Genomic DNA, 18,736 nt, shown 5'->3' with positions numbered 1-18,736 from the left:
AATTTGTCGAATAGCGATTTTAAGGTTCAATAGGATTTAATTTAATGGGAAGAGTAACCTAGGTCTAACTTCAACTGACTAACAACTTAATATGTATATAATTGCATCCTGTATAAATGAGCCTTGGGTACAGGGTGAGTCAGTGTAAATGAGTACAAATAAAGATAATGTGTCAGTAGCCTGTCTTCCACGAAGGCAAGATGTTCTGATGCTTTTGAAACACTTAAGTGGTAACCTTCTATGCTCTGTAAGGATTAGGCAGCAGTGTGTGTCACCTCAGTTAGCTGTTTAGATGATATAGAGAGTCTGTGTTTGTCTGCACTGTTATTTTGCTTCCTTCCATTTTCTCAACATGACAATGACTACAAGCAGGGAGAAATGTAAGAAGTTATCATACAAAGAGTTGGCCTCTTATTTTCACTCAAAAAGGAGTTAGGCTGAGGATGATAGTGAGTGGTTGGTACAACATTTCAACAAGCTGTATTTGCCCGACTTTTAAGTCGGGAAGGCCTTGTAAGACCAGTCTGAATACCCATTTACTTATCTAGGGATAGGTTGCTATGGAACTAAGGCTGACAAACTTGGGGGTGAGTGCAGTAGCCTTACCCACATTATTGATACATTGCACTAACCTGTGTTGTCCTCAGGCCTAATTCCTTTTTGAAAGAAAATAAATGGAAGATCATGGTTAGCCTTGTATATTGTAAAGACTTTGCCTTGCCTGTAGCTATTTCAAGCACGCTGAGACAGTTGTAGGAAGCAAAATAATAGCGCAGTTAGCCTTTGTCTGACACACCAGACAGACAGACCACACACACTTTCAGCTGAACAGCTACCTGAGATGACGCACACTGTTGCCTGACCCCCACAGAGCATAGATGATCATCAGTTAGTGTTCCAAAAGCATCAGAACATCTTGCATTCCTGGAAGATAATTGTGAGCCTCCTTCATTTACTGCAAAAGGAAATGGCATCAAAACTTGCATCCTCTTCCATATCACAAATCTGGTACACTTTGTTGTAGGACTCGGACCACCTGTATTTCCTTGCATTCACATCCATACGCTTTGCTCCAGCTCAAAAGAGAAGATCACCTCAGGCTGCCATCTTACCAACTCTCTTACATCGAGGCCTCCTTTTCCTTTTACCATTCCAATGTACCCTTTTTGCATATATTCAGTCCTACCTACTTAACCTTTCTATCATCTCACTCTTCCAATTCCTCACATCCCATTCAGTTCCTACTCTGCCTCCTTTAGTCACGATCCATTTACACCTTGATTCCTCCCAGCCATTCTCATTTCTTATGCAACTTGTAATCCACTCCTCTCTGTCATTCTCATGGACCTCTTCCTTCATTCACTTCCATGTTCATTCCAGATACAGCTTTCTTGCTATTCCTCATCATCCATTATTAGTGTTTTCCTGAAAGTGCTCCACCCATTATCACCTCTCAAAGCTTCTACTGCTATGTACCTCAGTGCATTCAGTGCCATTCTAGCTGCTCTATTCTCCCCTATTTCCAACATATGGGGGGCCGCCGTGGTACAGTGGAACCATGGGTGCTTTGGGGTCCGAGGGGTCTCCAAACGCACGGGTTCGATTCCTGTCCACGGTCTGAGTGTAGGTTGGGCTTCCTCACTCGGGGCAACGGTTTCCTAGCGGGTGGGCTTTGAGATAGGAGGTACCTTAAAAAGTATCCCCTTTAGCCCAGAAATTCCCGTGAAAAGCCAACATGGTATAAAAAGAAAAAAAAAAGAATTTTACTTTCATTTCATGCAATCACAGCCATACCATACATTATCCAGGGCAAGCTCACACTCTTCCATATTTCTCAGCACATCACATTTACTTGCTCTTATCCCAGCTGCACTCCCCAGTTGCCCTACCCACTAGTTCATCCATTGCCTTTTCATGCCCGTTTAGACTCACCCCACATCCCCAAGTTGTTCTCTTCTCATGCCTGTTTCAGTTCATTCTATCCAATTCTCCATATTGCATTACTTTCATTCTCTGACCTATTCACTATCATAACATTAGTTTTCTCACTACTAAACCTAACTCCAGTCTCTTCCACATCCATCTACAACATCCAGCAAACTTTGCAACTCATCTGATGACTCATGATCACTACATCATCTGCATAAAGAAGCACACATCTTATCATTCTCCACACTTACTCCTGCTTTCCTTCTTCTCAATCTGGCTGCTAACTCCTCTGTATAAATCTAAAATGGATTGGTGACAATATACATCCTTGCCTAATTCCTCTCTCACTTTTCACTAAGTCTGTTTCTATATTTCCTAGTCTGTATTAAGCTCTTGTGTCAACATACATGCTATGCACTATGTTGATTCTCTTTTCACTCAACCCAATCCTTCCTAAGACATTCCTCTGTCTACCCTGTCATATGCTTTCTCTGTATCCAGAAAACCCAAGTATAGTTTACCTTCCTTTTTTTATTCTGAATCTGCTCATTCATCACAAATATATTATCCTCAGCTCTCCTGTCCACACAAAAACTACTGTTCTTCACCTAACAGAGCATCTCACTCAATCCATTTACATAATCTCTCATTGAACACTGCACGGAAAACTGTACCTACTGCATTTACTGATGAAATTAGTCTATAGTTCAACATATTCATGGCACTCTCTCCTCCTCCTAAAACCAAGTTAAATACCTCAAATCATTCTGCCAATCACAACCTTCCCACCATTTTTTTTTTTTTTTTTTTACATCTCATATGGTATCCTGTCTGGGTCTGGCCCTGCTGCCTTCCCATTGTTTTCCATTTTCACACATTTTTCCCGATTCTCTCATTCAGTTCATCTGCATTCTTCCTCTCCAGTGTCACACATCCCTCTCACACACTAAACACCTCATCTACACAACCCACTTCCTCCCAGAAATGTCTATTTGCCTCCCTATAGATGCCTGCTGAATCCCTCAAAATCCACCCTCCTAAGGTCAGGTATTTTTCCAGTGTTTTTGTGTATAAATGTTTCATGCCATTTCATTTTATACCTGATTTTATTGTGGTCACTGTGACCTAACTGGCCACCAACATCTACCTGTGCAACTTCTTACTTCCTATTTGTCAGAATCAAATCTAAAATATTATTCCCCATGTGGGTTCTAAAATTGCCTGTTATGTCCTGAATGACCTTAAGGTAGTGGTTCCCAAACTGGGGGTAAATTACCCCCTGGGCATAATTTATAATAAATTTTTCAGGGGTAATGGAGACTGGGAATCTAGTGTTTTAATTTAACCATATATATCAATGTTGACAACATTTTGTGGAAGGGATTATATGTTTAAATGTGGCATCTTAAATTGAATAACAAGCTGAAAAAGTTTGGGAACCACTACCTTAAGGGATTCCTCTGCTTCACTGATGCCCACATCAAGCTCCAATTAATATTCCTATAACTGAAATCACCCACCATACATATCTGATTGCATCTTGCTCCTCTATTAATTTCCTCCCATAATGAGGAGTTTATATCATTTGTAGCATTCCATGTCCAGTACATTAAATCCATTACTACTGATTGTGATTCTTACTTTATACCCACCCATAAAGACTGTTTTGCTATCTGTGTGTTTATTCTATTGTTAATGCAACAATTGCATTGCATTCTTAACATACAGCACTACACTTTCGCCTGTCCTGTTTTACCTATCCATATGAAATTAATACTGTACAGTACAACCATCAGTTTTAACCTCCAGATGAAATAGTTAACCTGACATGTCTAAGCAAGTTTTTGTTAACAATGATATGATACCAAAATTTAAAACATGCTTTTCCTCTAAGCAAATTTATCTTATTCAAAATATTTCTTCAGTATGTGTAACAGATACTGGAGTTATTCCATGCCTACACTAAGCTGGTTACTTTTTTAGATCTAACTATTCTATATTTCCTATGGTTCTTACAAGCCCTTTCTCTCTCCTGAATAGCAAAAAAAGTGCTGGAGCGTATTTACCTCCCACTCAAGTGTTCCAGCCAAATTCAAACACCCTGGCATGATAAACGCACTCCATCCCTGGCATACAAGGTGCTCTTGCCACCATAGAAGAGGTCCCAGTTGTCAATGAATGCACATCCATTGCTCTTGGCCAGCATGAAGCTGAATCCCTCACATTTCATTGTCTTCAAGGGCTGCTTCTCACCATCCACATGGCTGAGGACAAAAAGGCATGATTTAATATAGAACTTAAAAGAAAATATTAAAGAATAGATGTGTTGAGTTAGTTTAAAACTCATGTTAACTTCTTACTAATATTCTTTTTTAATTCATGTTCCTGTATACAAAACAATATTTTCACAAGATTTTATTTGAATATTCTTTTAATGCTGAAAACAGCAAATATAACCAACTTAGAAGCAAGATAATATGTATGAACCTGGAAATTTATAGACTGGTATGTTGTGTTACATGTAAAATAACAAGTAGTCCTTCCAAAAAATATAAATTGTACTTTCTCTTATGTAATATAATGGAGTAGGTAATTAGTGAAACTATTTTAAAAAATACTCCTCAAAAATATAAAATTTATATTTTTGCCAAGATTGTAGGCAGTTTTTCAACATAGAGGATGAATGATAAATAAACCCAAACCATGATTCATGAAGGGTGTTGGGATTTTTTTTTTTAATGTATCAACTTTTGTTAATATTAAAAAAGTAGAGTGATGTGTACTTAGTGTAAGATGTACACACAAATAACCACCAAGTGACATACTACTGGCACCAAGTAACATACTACTGGAAGATGTTAGAAATATGAAAAAATAAAGCTATATATGTAGCCTCAGAAGAGCCAGATGATTTTTGAAGAGGTCATGAAGGTGGTAATAGATAATAAGCTCTCTCCTAAAGGCAAAACATGTGCAGAGCATAGGGCCTCATCATCAATGGGGACCACATTTTGCTTAAAGGAATGCATTTGTGCATATGCACATACATCGTGCAGGTATGTAAATTCATTATGGTGAACCATGCATAAGGCACCAAATCGGTTTCAAGGAAGGAGATAGGAGAGACCTATAATCTGACTGTACATGTGTCGATGCAATATCAAATGATGACCTCATTGATGACTTTGCATCCAGAAAATGCAGACATGTGGATATATAAAAAGCACACATGCATGTTCAGTTCTGCTTTTAGACTTACTATACTTGCTTGGACTGAGATGAAAATTCCTTTCTTTTGATTAATAGTACTGTAATTGAAAAAAATGTTTTTGATTGAATTTTTTATTTAATTTGACTAATAAAACCAAACTACAATACATTTCTTACTACCAATAAAGATTATCAAGTTTAATGGCATGTTGTTATACAGTTATTTTGAATTCATGATATATTTTGGATGGAGAGAGGTGGGGGACATTTAAAATTATATTTCCCTTTGGTCCCTTTGGCCTGGGTTTTGATGTTGGTGAATTTGAGCTATGAAGACAGACCACGAAACCTTAGATTACCAATATTACAGCAGAACAAATGACAGTAGAAGATCCTGCCAGAAAATATTTTTCCTAAAGAATTATTGAACAAAAGGGAATCATAAGATGTTAACGAAACATCAAGAAAGTATGACGAAGAGCTCATTCTGTCTACCAGAACATGAATGATAGAGATTCATTAACAAAATTTGTAATAAACTTGGGACAAGATATGGAAGAATGAAAATTCTTTATTAGAATGTAAAGTAGATAGATATTCACAATAATAAATTCAATATAATCAAAATATCAGAACCACCACTTGTTTAGCTGCAAAAGATTCTCAGCCTTTCTTCCATCAGTTTGGCTTGATTATTTCTTCATTTACTACCTAATTTTACTTAAGTAACAGGATTAACTGATGCTTTTCCCTCTCCTCTTCATGTGTACATACACACACAATGCAGTTGTCTCATTGAGTAATTTCACAAAATTGAATTTAATGTGGTTATTCAGTTATCAGGTATGTACGTACATACATCAATTATCTACCCTCAGCCATGTAATGTTTTTATAACCAAGGGATTGATTTACTCAGTTGAGAATTATCAAGAAAAGTAAAGAGTTGGATATGCAGACTTGACAGCCACTTCCAGGACATCTAACAGAGTATTATAATTTTAACCATCTTGTGGACATAACATGTATGGTGGTTGGGCGAAATTTTGTAGTTTCCCTATGGCAAAAATTGAGAGAAAATAAGATTGAGAGGGAGTAGTATATTGAAAGCTATGTACAGAAATATATATGGGGTTGTGTCAAGTATATTGGAACTAAGAAATATTCTAAAAGTAGTTTGATATTGATCAAATTAAAGGAGGAAAAGAATTAAGAAATACAGTACATATTTGAAGGAGAGATAAAGATAAAGGTGGAGAAGTGTTAATACATATTGGTGTAGTAGAAGGATATAACTATTATAAGTAGAATACATCGCTATAAAGAGAAATTTGATAAATGGATATGGAGACTGGCCAAATGAGCCTAATCCGAACCCATCTACTACAAGTAGGTAAACACACACATACACACTCTGAACTCATTGATCTTCATGTGAAATCGTTAAGTCAGCAGCAACAACTATGTTGGACATTTTTCTCCAAACCCCTAATTCCCCACTTGCTCTCCTGCAATTGGTAAGACTTACTCATGACCTTGTACAATTATCAGACTGGCATTTAAAAAGCAAGAAAGCGATTTTTTTTTTTTTTTTCTTTTGGCGTATGAAAACACCTCGACCTACAGTAAAAGATGGCGGGCCTGACCTGTAAGATTCTACCCAATTACTACTGTAGAAGAGGTTACCTTTTGTACGGACATCAATACTCTGGACCAATACCCACCAGCAAATAAGCCATGCCAGTCAATTAGTCCTGCAATGTAATGACACCAGCCTCAATACTACACCAACTAATAATGCACGTAAAGAAAGGAAACGGGAGAGGGACAAAAACGAACTGACAGGAAGAAACGAAGTGCCGAGTCGGTAAGCTAGAGAAGCTTCGAAACAATATTCTTTCGATGAAGGCCATAGCAGTAAATCAAACAAGATTTCATCCTAAAGCCTGTTTGGATTTATCTGATAAAAAGGAGAATACTCACCACACAAGTTGACAACGTTTACACAACCGGGGTTCGGAATGCGATCAGAAGAAGGGGCCGAAAGGTAGTGCGGTGCATCCCGAGTCACTAACCTCACCGTCTGGTTGCAATTCACCCCCAACAACCAACTGAGCCAAATGAACTGAGCGACGTCTCAGGGATTGGGCCACGCATGCGCTGTGCTTCCATCAGTTATAGATCTAATAGCTTATCATAAAATCGCTAGTGATTATCAACTTTTGTCAGCATTAATACATTTGTATGATTAAAGTATTGACGGTGTTATAATTTATCCTTGGTGTTGTCCCTCGTAATGACAAGCAGCAGGCAAATATACAGTTAACACTTGACAGTCTATGTACAAGAGCTAATGTTTTATGAGCTATTGATAGTTAAAATTGCTGATGACAAAATATCTAAATCCCTTCTCAAATAATTGATAAGTAGCTGCTACGGTTTCCCTCTCGATATTAAGTTTTTATAATCTGCAGTTGTGGCAAAAAAAAAAAAAAAAACTAACATTCCGTATATCAAAATTAAACAACTAATCAAACAATTATAACTATTATAACGCTGGAGTTGTTCTCATAGTTAAGACTCGACTTAAGCATACATATAGCATAAATTACTAAAGTGTTGCCTTGTTTATGGTTTCCTTATTAACTTATCAATTATCATTAATATTGTTGTTGTTGCTGTGGTTGTTAATAATAATAATAATAATAATAATAATAATAATAATAATAATAATAAATAATAATAATAATAATAACAATAATAGTAACTATAATAATGATAATAATAACAATAATGATAATAATAACAATAATGATAATAATTATTATTATAATAATAATAATAATAATAATAATAATAATAATAATAATAATAATAATAATAATAAGAAGAAGAAGAAGAATGATGATAATTAATTCTGATATTAATGATAAAAATATTTTAACAAGCCAATGAATAAAAACATAGGGATAGACCATCATAGGCGAAGTGATGCTATGGTGTCATGTGCGGCAGATTCACACTGTCGAAGGGATTTGAAGTGGTGGCGAACTAGAGACATATGTAGCTGCCAAGTGACTGATTACTGCTCAACTGCCATGACTCAAGGGTTCTTTTGTGACAAGATCGTAAACTAAAACTTTTTCCTCTCCCGTCTCCGGTCTCATAAAGTTTACACTCCATCCACATTGAGGGACACTTAAGTAACTAACGAAGAGCATAATACTGTTCCCGCTGTAATTGCCTCCTGAGGATTTACATGGAAGAAGCAGTGGAGTTAAAACACACAAGTGTAGATTCTCAAGCAGCTATGAATAATAACTTCAGTCCATGCGTGTATGTATGTGTATGATTGCCGTGATGTGTGAATGAACTTGCCGGTATGTTGTCATCATCATCGTCGTCGTCATCACCATCATCATCATCATCATCATTATCATCATTATCACTACTACTACTACTACTGCTACTACTACTACTACTACTATTATTAATACTACTGCTGCTACTACTACTACTACTACTACTATAATTACTACTACTACTACTACTACTACTACTACTACCACTATCATTACTATCACCACCACAACAATAACAACAACAATTACAACAACAATCACAACATCAGCAACAACAACAACAGCGTTGTGTTGAATATCGTTATAACAACAACAACAGGAGTTTGACGCGGTGTAAAGTACAATACGAAGCGTCAGTAATGTTGGAGGCGGCGGACGCACCAACCCTGGGTCATCCTGTACAGATAATTTAAGAATCTCTCATCCCTCCTTTACCCCCACCAGCACCACAGCACCACCACCATTATTTCTCTTAAAAATCATTACGATATTTTTGCCGCTACTGCTACTACTACTACTTCTACTATACTACTACTACTACTACTACTACTACTACTACTACTACTACTACTACTACTACTTCTGCTGCTACTACTACTACTACTGCTATTACAACCATAGCAAGGTCACTCTACCATCCGCCGATAGTACATACGTTTACCAGTTTATCACAGGATATACTTACTCTCTCTCTCTCTCTCTCTCTCTCTCTCTCTCTCTCTCTTCGAATGGCAGTGTGTGTGTGTGTGTGTGTGTGTGTGTGTGTGTTTAATATACTATACATAGAAGACAAATTCCAGTCCATAGTATGTCTACCAAATCATTGATGACGTCATGAGGACAACAGATACGTGGCGTAAAGACTAGCAAGAAGAAACAATAAACAGTGGCGACGAGTGACTGCCTACTTAAGTGGGTCGCTGCTGAGGGCGTGTGGTGTGAGGCGGGTGGTATGGGGAGAGGAGCAAGACAAATGTTGATGATTCGGTGCTTGATGCTTCCTGTAGTGGGGGGCAGGGGAGGATTGGGCAACGCTTCATGGTATTCCCTGCAAGACAACCAAGCCTAGCACTCAGTGGCTCCCTCGCCTTAGTGCCAACAGGACGACGCGTTCGGGTGTCACAGAGAGAGAGAGAGAGAGAGAGAGAGAGAGAGAGAGAGAGAGAGACTGCTAATGTAAAATCATACAACCACCAGTGATGTTAGAAAATATCAGTAACTACTGCAGTACCGTTATAACAAAAACACCATAATCTGTGCCATCATACCTAAGAAAGAAAGGATATGGTGGTGATGGACGCCAACCTACTAATCAGTGAACGAAAAATTGTGTGACCTGAGAAAAAGAGCTATAAACAGTGGTGGAATGACGGGAAGAGAAACTCCACCTCCACAGCAAAGTGAAGGTACAGTGTTGTTTATAAGTTTGGGAAACCAAATAGTGGAGGCACGCCTACTCCCTGGAGGACAAAGACTGATAGATGTATTGTATTACATCTATTAAATGATTCTATAATATAGGGTTGGATAATGAAATGTCTGAGAGAGAGAGAGAGAGAGAGAGAGAGAGAGAGAGAGAGAGAGAGAGAGAGAGAGAGAGAGAGGAAGCTAATAATAGTGTAGATTAGGTAATACGGGGAGTGTAACACACACACACACACACACACACACACACACACACACCCTCTGTTTACTTCGCTATCTATTTAGATTGTTCTTCTTGTGAGTCAGCAGTGAGTGACGATGAATCACTTATTTTCTTTTGATCTGAGTCACGGTAAAATGTGCGTACGTGTGTGTGTGTGTGTGTGTGTGTGTGTGTGTGTGTGTGTGTGTGTGTGTGTGAGAGAGAGAGAGAGAGAGAGAGAGAGAGAGAGAGAGAGAGAGAGAGAGAGAGAGAGAGAGAGAGAGAGAGAGAGAGAGACCAACTGGAAGTGGAGGCCACACAAACGGGGCCGTATCCTCCGCTAATGGGTGTCCCTGTACATAATCAACTGCCATGACATCACCATCTCCCGAGATGACAAATTATACACAGCCTTGGCGTGGTGCCTCTCAACAACCTTATTCCATTACAGTTACGCTGACGACACAAAATAAACAACGCACAAAATAAATGCCAGGTATCCAGTGGGGACCACCGCCGCTGCTGTCACGACCATGCATCTCTTCCACTGCCTGACCACCTGGTTCCTGGTTCTCCTCGTTCTGCTGCAAAGGATACAAGGCGACGAGCGTATGGCAAAGGGTAGGCTTGATTGGTTTTTCTTATCAACTGCGTAGTTCTTTCTAATGGGGTAGTAGTAGTTGTAGTAGTAGTTGTAGTAATGGTGGTGGTGGTGATGATAGTACTGTAGTTGTAATAGTAGTGGTGATGGTAGTATTCGTAGTAGTAGTAGTAGGATTATCACTTTTCCAAACCTGTCATATACTTTAATTTAACCAAGTTTTAGCAGTCTGCAATATAAGGGGAACTACTATGCACTGAAGCTTCAATAGTCGAAGATTTATGATAGAAGGTTGTGCACACGCCTGTATTTCTCTTCCATCCTCTCTTCCCATTCCGTACACTATATGGATTATAGTCATGAACCACTAGAAGAGTTCCACTCACCTGTGTCTGTCCTGCCACTGTTAGTTGCGACTCCACCTAGTGGGGAGTTATTGCATCATTGTCACTATGAAGGTCTTCTTCAGATATCAACGGAAGGCCACACTGGTATGTTTTATAGGTTTCGACTGAAGGACCAGTCTTACTGAATAAAACTTGTAGGTGAGAGTAAAATATATAATCTAAGGACTTATGAACATGAGAAAATACGGGTATTGCAAGACTAGTTGTCCTACACAAGACTTCATTCAAAGATTTATCTAACCTCTTGAAACAATGTTATGCTTGTGTATCTAATATGTTCTTACCAAGTTTGTTTTATTCATCTACGCTATTATTTCCAATCTAGTCTTTGCCTTGACTTGGTGTAGTTTACAACAATTCAACAAGTTCTAACTTGTTCCCTGAATAAGAGAACATGATTTATTTTTCCTTTGTTGAGAACCTGAGTCCTTTAACCCAATGAAACACTTCCATCACATCAACACGTACCCTATGTCTTTTAGTGAATGTAGGGTAATGTTTTAGCTTATCATGGTCAGGTACTTTTTTATTTTTATTCCTGGATCATCTTAGCCATTCTTCTTTGAACATCCATTATCCTATCAACGACGTTCATTCTGTAATAAGGAAAATAAAACTGTGTAGGATAATCTTTATGAGCCTGAGTAAAACAAGCTTTAACATTTGAGTCATATCTGCGGTTTTACGACTTATATTCCTATCAATGAAGTAGTAACGCTATTTCCTGCTCTATTCTCTACCACACTGCTTCATAGGCCGGAGACTGGGGCTTACTATCACACCTAAATCTCTCGCCTATAGCATATAGTTATCTGAATTTTGTTCTTGTTTTTCTATGTGGAGATTACTACAGTGACATTGAATTGCATTTTCTTTTTCTTTTTCACTCTCTCTCTCCACTTGCATTCTGTTCAGGTCCCTTCGTGACACGCTTGTGTCTTACCATGACTTTATAAAATCGTCACAAATTTACCAATACCACTACTAGTCTTAGAATACAGATCATTAATGTCGATTATAAAGAAATAATAGAACTAAAGAATTAGACCACTCAGAAATACCACTAAAAACCTCAGGCATTTCTGTTTATCTGTGCCCACTGTTTCCTTCAGCTATACGCTGCTCTCTAATCCAGTAAAAAAAAAAGTCAATTCTGAAAACTTAGATTTTCCTAAATAATCTTTGACAATGTCACGTTTTATAGTTGCTATAGTGGCGTACCAGTCATTTGGGTACTCATTCCTGTCTTATGACATGTCAGTTCTTTCCCTTGCACCTCTTGCTGGTTTCACATATTCCTTTCCAGACTGCCTTGAGTACAGCCTTAATTTCAATGACACAAGCAACAGAACTCCCAGTGTGTCCCTTGGGGATGCCCTGGAGGTGTCCCTGCAGGTATCGGTTAGCAAAGAGCTTCCAGTCACACAAATCATCTTATATGGATCAGAGCCCCAGACGTGAGTACATCGAAGCATGGCGTACACATCACTGGCATCCCTTGAAGTGGCATCAAGTCCACCAAGCAAAACAGATTGCAAATATCAATTTTGTACTTTCTCTTATAAGCATGATACTTAACAACTCAAAATGAGTTATATCAATTCGAACAAAATAAGAACTGTATACATGAAAAGATCACAAACAGCGACAAGCAAGAGTTATCTAATTGTAGTAAATCAGATTGTTGGCTTAACAGGTAGTACATAATGTATAAAGTATCCATATCACTACTAAGTCAGCGGGTGTTGTGGGAGCTATGTACTGTATCATCTATCTGCACCACACCAAAAATAACTACCAGCCGCTCACTCTTCTTATATAGTATATATAGTAATGAAGATGATGACGACACACACACACACACACACACACACACACACATATATATATATATATATATATATATATATATATATATATATATATATATATATATATATATATATATATATATATATATATATATATATATATATATATATATATATATATATATATATATATATATATATATATATATATATATATATATATATATATATATATATATATATATATATATATATATATATATATATATATATATATATATATATATATATATATATATATATATATATATATATATATATATATATATATATATATATATGTGTGTGTGTGTGTGTGTGTGTGTGTGTGTGTGTGTGTGTGTGTGTGTGTGTGTGTGTGTGTGTGTGTGTGTGTGTGTGTCGTCATCATCTTCATTACTATTGTTCTATAACATCACATAACGCAATCGTATGTCTCCTTACCAAAGCTACATAGCAGTCAATCAAGAAAAAGCGACGCTGAATTATGGCAATGAACACAAACACCTCACTCTGGCCAGTGACCGATCTTCCTTCTCCTGGATTCATCTTGTGCTGGACCCTATTGGCGTGGACACCCTGCTTGTTTACACACCTGCTGACAGACTGAATGCCATCACCGCTAATGTCAATGTCGGTTTTTCTGTCTATGTGTCCTCCAATAAAGAAACTCACGTGACATTCAATTGTTTATCTGGTGAGTGTTTTATTCACCAGTATCACTATTATGCCTGGAATTCCATGGAAGGGTGGCTTCGGGAGAACATTAAATTATGTATCAGTAACTATAGTATATCAACGTATTCCATGGGATAAATCTATAATTTGAAAATAAAGAAAGAAAAAAGTAAACCTTTACCAGTAACTAATAGTTTGTCATGCTTTATATGCTGCTTGATCTATGAATGCATACAAGTGTATTTCGCTTCTGCTTGATACAATAGTGTTAGTAACTTAGCATGGAACTCGTAGTAAAAAAGTTGTCGATTTTACTGCTTAACTCTGTCTAAGATAATGATATTCTATCTTTCTGCTGTTATTCTTCTTTTCTATTTAGCGTTTATTTGTCTTAGTCATTCATCTCATTCTCCACTCCACAGGCTGTCTTATCCGCGATAATTTATCGGCTCTGATTCGAGGAAAGGTGAAACTGCAGACACCCTTCACAATGTATGTTAACCCAATCCCTCGCCCACCTCCTGCCCCACTTAAATTGTCTATCACCCCAATGCTTACACTCACCCCCGACAAAGGTTTGAATGTGACAGTGAACGCCAGCGAGTGGACGGCGGGCAAGTGGCACAGAGTTAAGATCCTGAAAGCCGAGGTGGGTGATGACTGTCGATTTTTGTTTCACTAGTGTTATTATTTTCATCTCTTTATTCATTTATCCATTTATTGATTTAACGTATGTAAGAGGTTGAGGAAGACCATATCATATGATAGTGGTGGTGGAAGAAAAATGTTTTTGTTATTGTTGTCGTTATAACCGGGTAATAAGAATTTTCTCACTGTATTCTCCACCCATCGTAAAAGATGACTAAAAGGGATTGGGCGGGGTAAATGGGAACTCGATCCTTTGTATTTTTGCCTCTCCCCCCCCAACACACACACCGAAACGAGTCTTGACTGGATTACTTTCCTCTAATTAAGGAAATCTCATCCCTGGTATATTAGCTTTTTGTTCAATTATCAGTCTTTTACCTATCATATTTTGTATTTCATATTGTAAATAACGATTAGAATTAACGGAATCGGAGCAGTTTGGAATCCATAGTCTACAAACTATGATTACCACCACCCGCACCACCACCATTATCACCACCACCACCACCACAACAAGACGCTACAGCTATTATTTATACTGTGACAATATCTGACCCTTATCGCACAGAACCACCAGGAAGAGAAAATAGAGCAGCCCCGGAATGGAACGGACAACGTGAAGGAAGTGCAGATCTGGGTACACAAAGCAAACTACAGAATCAGCCGACTCAGAGGATTCAGATGGACCCTCCACTGCGCTCCTGAAGGACTCATCGACAACTTCCCGTCTACAGGTGAGTCATGACAAGTTCTTACTCTCAAGCCATTACGAGTACAGGCTTAGCTCGTCTTTCTCACTCACTAGACTCATTTCAATGCACACCTTTTCTTTTTAAATATTCAGGTGAACGTATACGTAATAGTAATGATTGTATTAATACGTAATGCATGGATGAAAAAAACAGATAATGGGCGCACTTATAAAGAAATGGTAAGGAAATAACGAAGAGTAGAAAGTTAACTAGATGATTGCAAACAGAAAAGTATAAATGACGAAATAAAACGAAAAATGTTTCACGTAACGACTGCAATCACTCAGAGAGAGAGAGAGAGAGAGAGAGAGAGAGAGAGAGAGAGAGAGAGAGAGAGAGAGAGAGAGAGAGAATATGACTGGAGAAATATATGGAAGACTTTCAAGCTGTAATGGAATTATAGATGTCGATAACGATGATGATAATGAGCAGAAGGATGAGGTGTAAGAGGAGGAGGAAAGGCAGGATGACATGCTACTTTATAACCCAAATCATCATCAAAATCACATCGCACGTATTGTTCATTTCGAAATCTGCAATCCCATTTGTCACAAGCCAGCCATAAAGTCACATACTCTTCACAAACAGACATCCCAGATCCAGGAACCAACACGGACGGAGATATATCATCAACATCCCCATCAGAAAGCGGAGACGGAGCAGGACCATCAGAAGGAAAAGAGGGTGACAAATCAAGACGGAAGGGCGGAGCAGGAGCTGGGATGGTAACGGCTTGGGTGATGGCGGGCCTGGCGCTCTTCTTGGTAATGGTTCTTACCCTCGCCCTCTGCACCAAGACGACCCAATCCTCGAACCCTAACCAGTTCCATGACTCCCAGCCTTCTGTGGGTATTGTCTACTGCAAGGGCGCAAACAGGGAGCCGGGTGAGTCACTTTACTTGTAAGAATGCATGTGTCAATGAAGGCGTGGGCGTGTTGATAAAGGTAGGAAGGTGAGTCAGTATGGGACGAGCAGCAGGAGTTAGTCATTGTTGGTGTGGATTAGTTAAGTGTCACCGTGAGTCAAAAGAAAGTGACGTAGCAGAAGTATGTCCGGGAAATATTTCAAGTCTACTGGGACGTGGCGTTGTCAGAGCTTAGTGGGCAAGATTACGAGAAAACATGGTTGCAGTTGCGAGTTCTTGAGAGAGAGAGAGAGAGAGAGAGAGAGAGAGAGAGAGAGAGAGAGAGAAATGTGTGTGTGTGTGTGTGTGTGTGTGTGTGTGTGTGTGTGTGTGTGTGTGTGTGTGTGTGTGTGTGTGTGTGTGTGTGTGTGTGTGTGTGTGTTTCACTGTTTGATCTGCTGCAGTCTCTGACGAAACAGCCAGACGTTACCCTACGGAACGAGCTCAGAGCTCATTATTTCCGATCTTCGGATAGGCCTGTGTGTGTGTGTGTGTGTGTGTGTGTGTGTGTGTGTGTGTGTGTGTGTGTGTGTGTGTGTGTGTGTGTGTGTGTGTGTGTGTGTGTGTGCTTGTTTGTTTCCAAAATATTCAACTGGGAAAGTGATACTGGCTTTTACGCGTCTGGAAGAAGACAGAATAGCTTACCCTTAAAATACAGTTTTTCTTTGATATAGTACAAACACCATGGTTTTGGGGTAACAGCGTTATTTCTTCATTATTTCAAGGCGAAAGAACTCTCCTCATCCTTCAGTCCATTTGTTTATTTCTTATTAACACTTCAATGGCTCCCCTCCTCCTCTTCACTATCTCAATATCTGTACTATCCTGCCTCTCCTACGAATAGTTTAGAGTATAATAGCCAACAACCTAGTAGGATCTCAGAGTCTGTTGTTGTTTGAACTTCCTTTGTATTATGTTGTATTCATCAGCACCGGCGCTACTGTCACAACCATCTACCACGACAAACCAACCACTATCATCATTGAATAAATAATATTACAGCTCTCCTCTCTTCTCTTTATCATCACCATCAACCTTACTATCACAACAACTATTACAAGTATCACCATCATTATTATCATAAAATCATGAATGATTTTATAGCTCCTTTCTCTTCATCCTTCTCTTGTTTTTCTCTTCTCCACACAGAAGAGGACAGCGAGCCGGAGTCTCCCAATGAGCTTAAGGTTCCTTCCTACCGTAACTCCCACAAACAGTTTGACAAGACTTTCAAGGAAGTGGAGGACTGAGACACACTGTGACACTGACCAAGGCAACAAAAACAACAACAACAACAACAACAACAACAACAACAACAACAAGCGAAAAATAATGACCACTGAAAATGTCAGTCCCAAAAGAAAGGAAAAAAAATACCATTCAAAATCGGAAAGAGTTGAAGTGACAAGGAGGACGAAATATAGAAGCAGGCAGGAAGTTCCAGTCATTTACACACACACACACACACACACACACACACACACACACACACACACACACACACACACATAGTTCATTGATAAATGAGTATCTAAGTGATTTATCACCATAATAGGTAAAATAATGCAAAGTAATACTACAGAATACAAATCAGATAATACGTCATGCATAACAGAACACATAACAAGAAAGGGATAGATACAACATCGTGCATATCTATTCTCTGTCCAAGCAAACAAAAAGTATTCATAATAACAGAGAGAAACTGAATTAGATAGTCTTCGTAAAAATATTGATGCGAGAAAAGATGTTCAGGGTGACAATGATGGTGATGATACTGGTGAAGACAGTGATTATCGTGTATGATCATCATTGTGTGGATTGTACTCATGGTGAAACTATTTAGGTGCAATGCAGTGAGTAATGAATGCTGTGGCAGCGGTGTGAGAATACAGTGAACAGCAAAGGGAATCTTACGATGATTTCTGGTGTAATAGTGAAGTTATGATAGAGATGATGACGATGACTATAATAACTGCGAGGATTATTATGATTATGATTCTTGATCTTATGATGATAATGAATTAGTGAACGGCATCACAGTGATGAGTCGATAATGACGATGACAACGATTATGATGGTGGTGGTGGTAATAATAATAATAATAATAATAATAATAATAATAATAATAATAATAATAATAATAATAATAATAACGATAATAAAAAGAAGAAAATTAAAATGAGAAATGTGTTAATGATGATGATGATGATGATGATGATGGTGATGATAATGAAAATTATAATGATAATAATGATAGTAAAAATAATGATAATAATAATAATAATAATAATAATAATAATAATAATAATAATAATAATAATAATGAAGATAATAATAATTATTATTATTACCATTATTATTATTATCATTATTGTTATAAAAGTAATGATAATAATTATGACAATAATGATAATGATGATAATGATGATGATGATTAAATACTCATGATTGAGATATGATAATAATTATTATAATAATTGTGAAATAAGGTTGATTAAGGCGATACTGATAATGATATAATATTGCTAATAATGATAAGAATAATGATAAAATAATCAATAACATGATAAAGATAATAATGATGATGATTCTCAAACTTATCAAAAATGCCAAAGACAATAATCAAGAATATTAGTACTATCACCTGTGTGTGTGTGTAATTCACTGTTTGATCTGCTGCAGTCTCTGACGAGACAGCCAGACGTTACCCTACGGAACGAGCTCAGAGCTCATTATTTCCGATCTTGGGATAGGTCTGAGACCAG

General features: G+C 37.8%; 2 protein-coding genes across 7 annotated transcripts in view; one reads left to right on the top strand and one right to left on the bottom strand.

The window, feature by feature from the left end:
• Nucleotides 1-18,736, bottom strand: part of LOC123518302 — a 134,990-nt gene that overhangs the window by 10,243 nt on the left and 106,011 nt on the right. For 3 of the 5 annotated variants that reach the window (XR_006678749.1, XR_006678747.1, XR_006678750.1), the window contains exon 4: nt 3,996-4,193. The gene's annotated coding sequence lies outside the window, so the exon portion shown is untranslated. Of the gene's footprint in view, nt 1-3,995; nt 4,194-6,862; nt 6,950-7,121; nt 7,255-18,736 lie in introns of those variants that run through there. The other 2 variants (XR_006678746.1, XR_006678748.1) reach the window with 2 other exon arrangements.
• Nucleotides 9,582-17,554, top strand: LOC123518300. Of its 2 annotated transcripts, none has more exons than XM_045279038.1 (8): nt 9,582-9,906; nt 10,579-10,748; nt 12,442-12,592; nt 13,435-13,682; nt 14,086-14,312; nt 14,880-15,045; nt 15,709-15,948; nt 17,118-17,554. In XM_045279038.1, exons 2-8 carry the CDS (start codon nt 10,661-10,663, stop codon nt 17,216-17,218), a joined length of 1,221 nt encoding a protein of 406 aa, XP_045134973.1. In that variant the 5' UTR covers nt 9,582-9,906; nt 10,579-10,660; the 3' UTR covers nt 17,219-17,554. The 2 variants fall into 2 exon arrangements, with proteins under 2 accessions (XP_045134973.1, XP_045134972.1); XM_045279037.1 differs by having other exon boundaries at nt 9,585-9,906; nt 15,652-15,948.

Source organism: Portunus trituberculatus, chromosome 43, assembly GCF_017591435.1.
Source record: "Portunus trituberculatus isolate SZX2019 chromosome 43, ASM1759143v1, whole genome shotgun sequence".
Taxonomy (NCBI): Eukaryota; Metazoa; Arthropoda; class Malacostraca; order Decapoda; family Portunidae; genus Portunus; species Portunus trituberculatus.
This window is presented reverse-complemented; position numbering and strand designations above follow the sequence as displayed.

What these genes read in the sequence shown, in the direction of transcription:
- LOC123518300 (XM_045279037.1), top strand. Translation starts at nt 10,661, where the DNA reads ATGCATCTCTTCCACTGCCTGACCACCTGGTTCCTGGTTCTCCTCGTT. An exon ending in CGACGAGCGTATGGCAAAGG is followed by an intron (nt 10,749 to 12,441) that starts GTAGGCTTGATT and finishes ATTCCTTTCCAG; the next exon opens with ACTGCCTTGAGTACAGCCTT. An exon ending in GGGCGCAAACAGGGAGCCGG is followed by an intron (nt 15,949 to 17,117) that starts GTGAGTCACTTT and finishes TTCTCCACACAG; the next exon opens with AAGAGGACAGCGAGCCGGAG.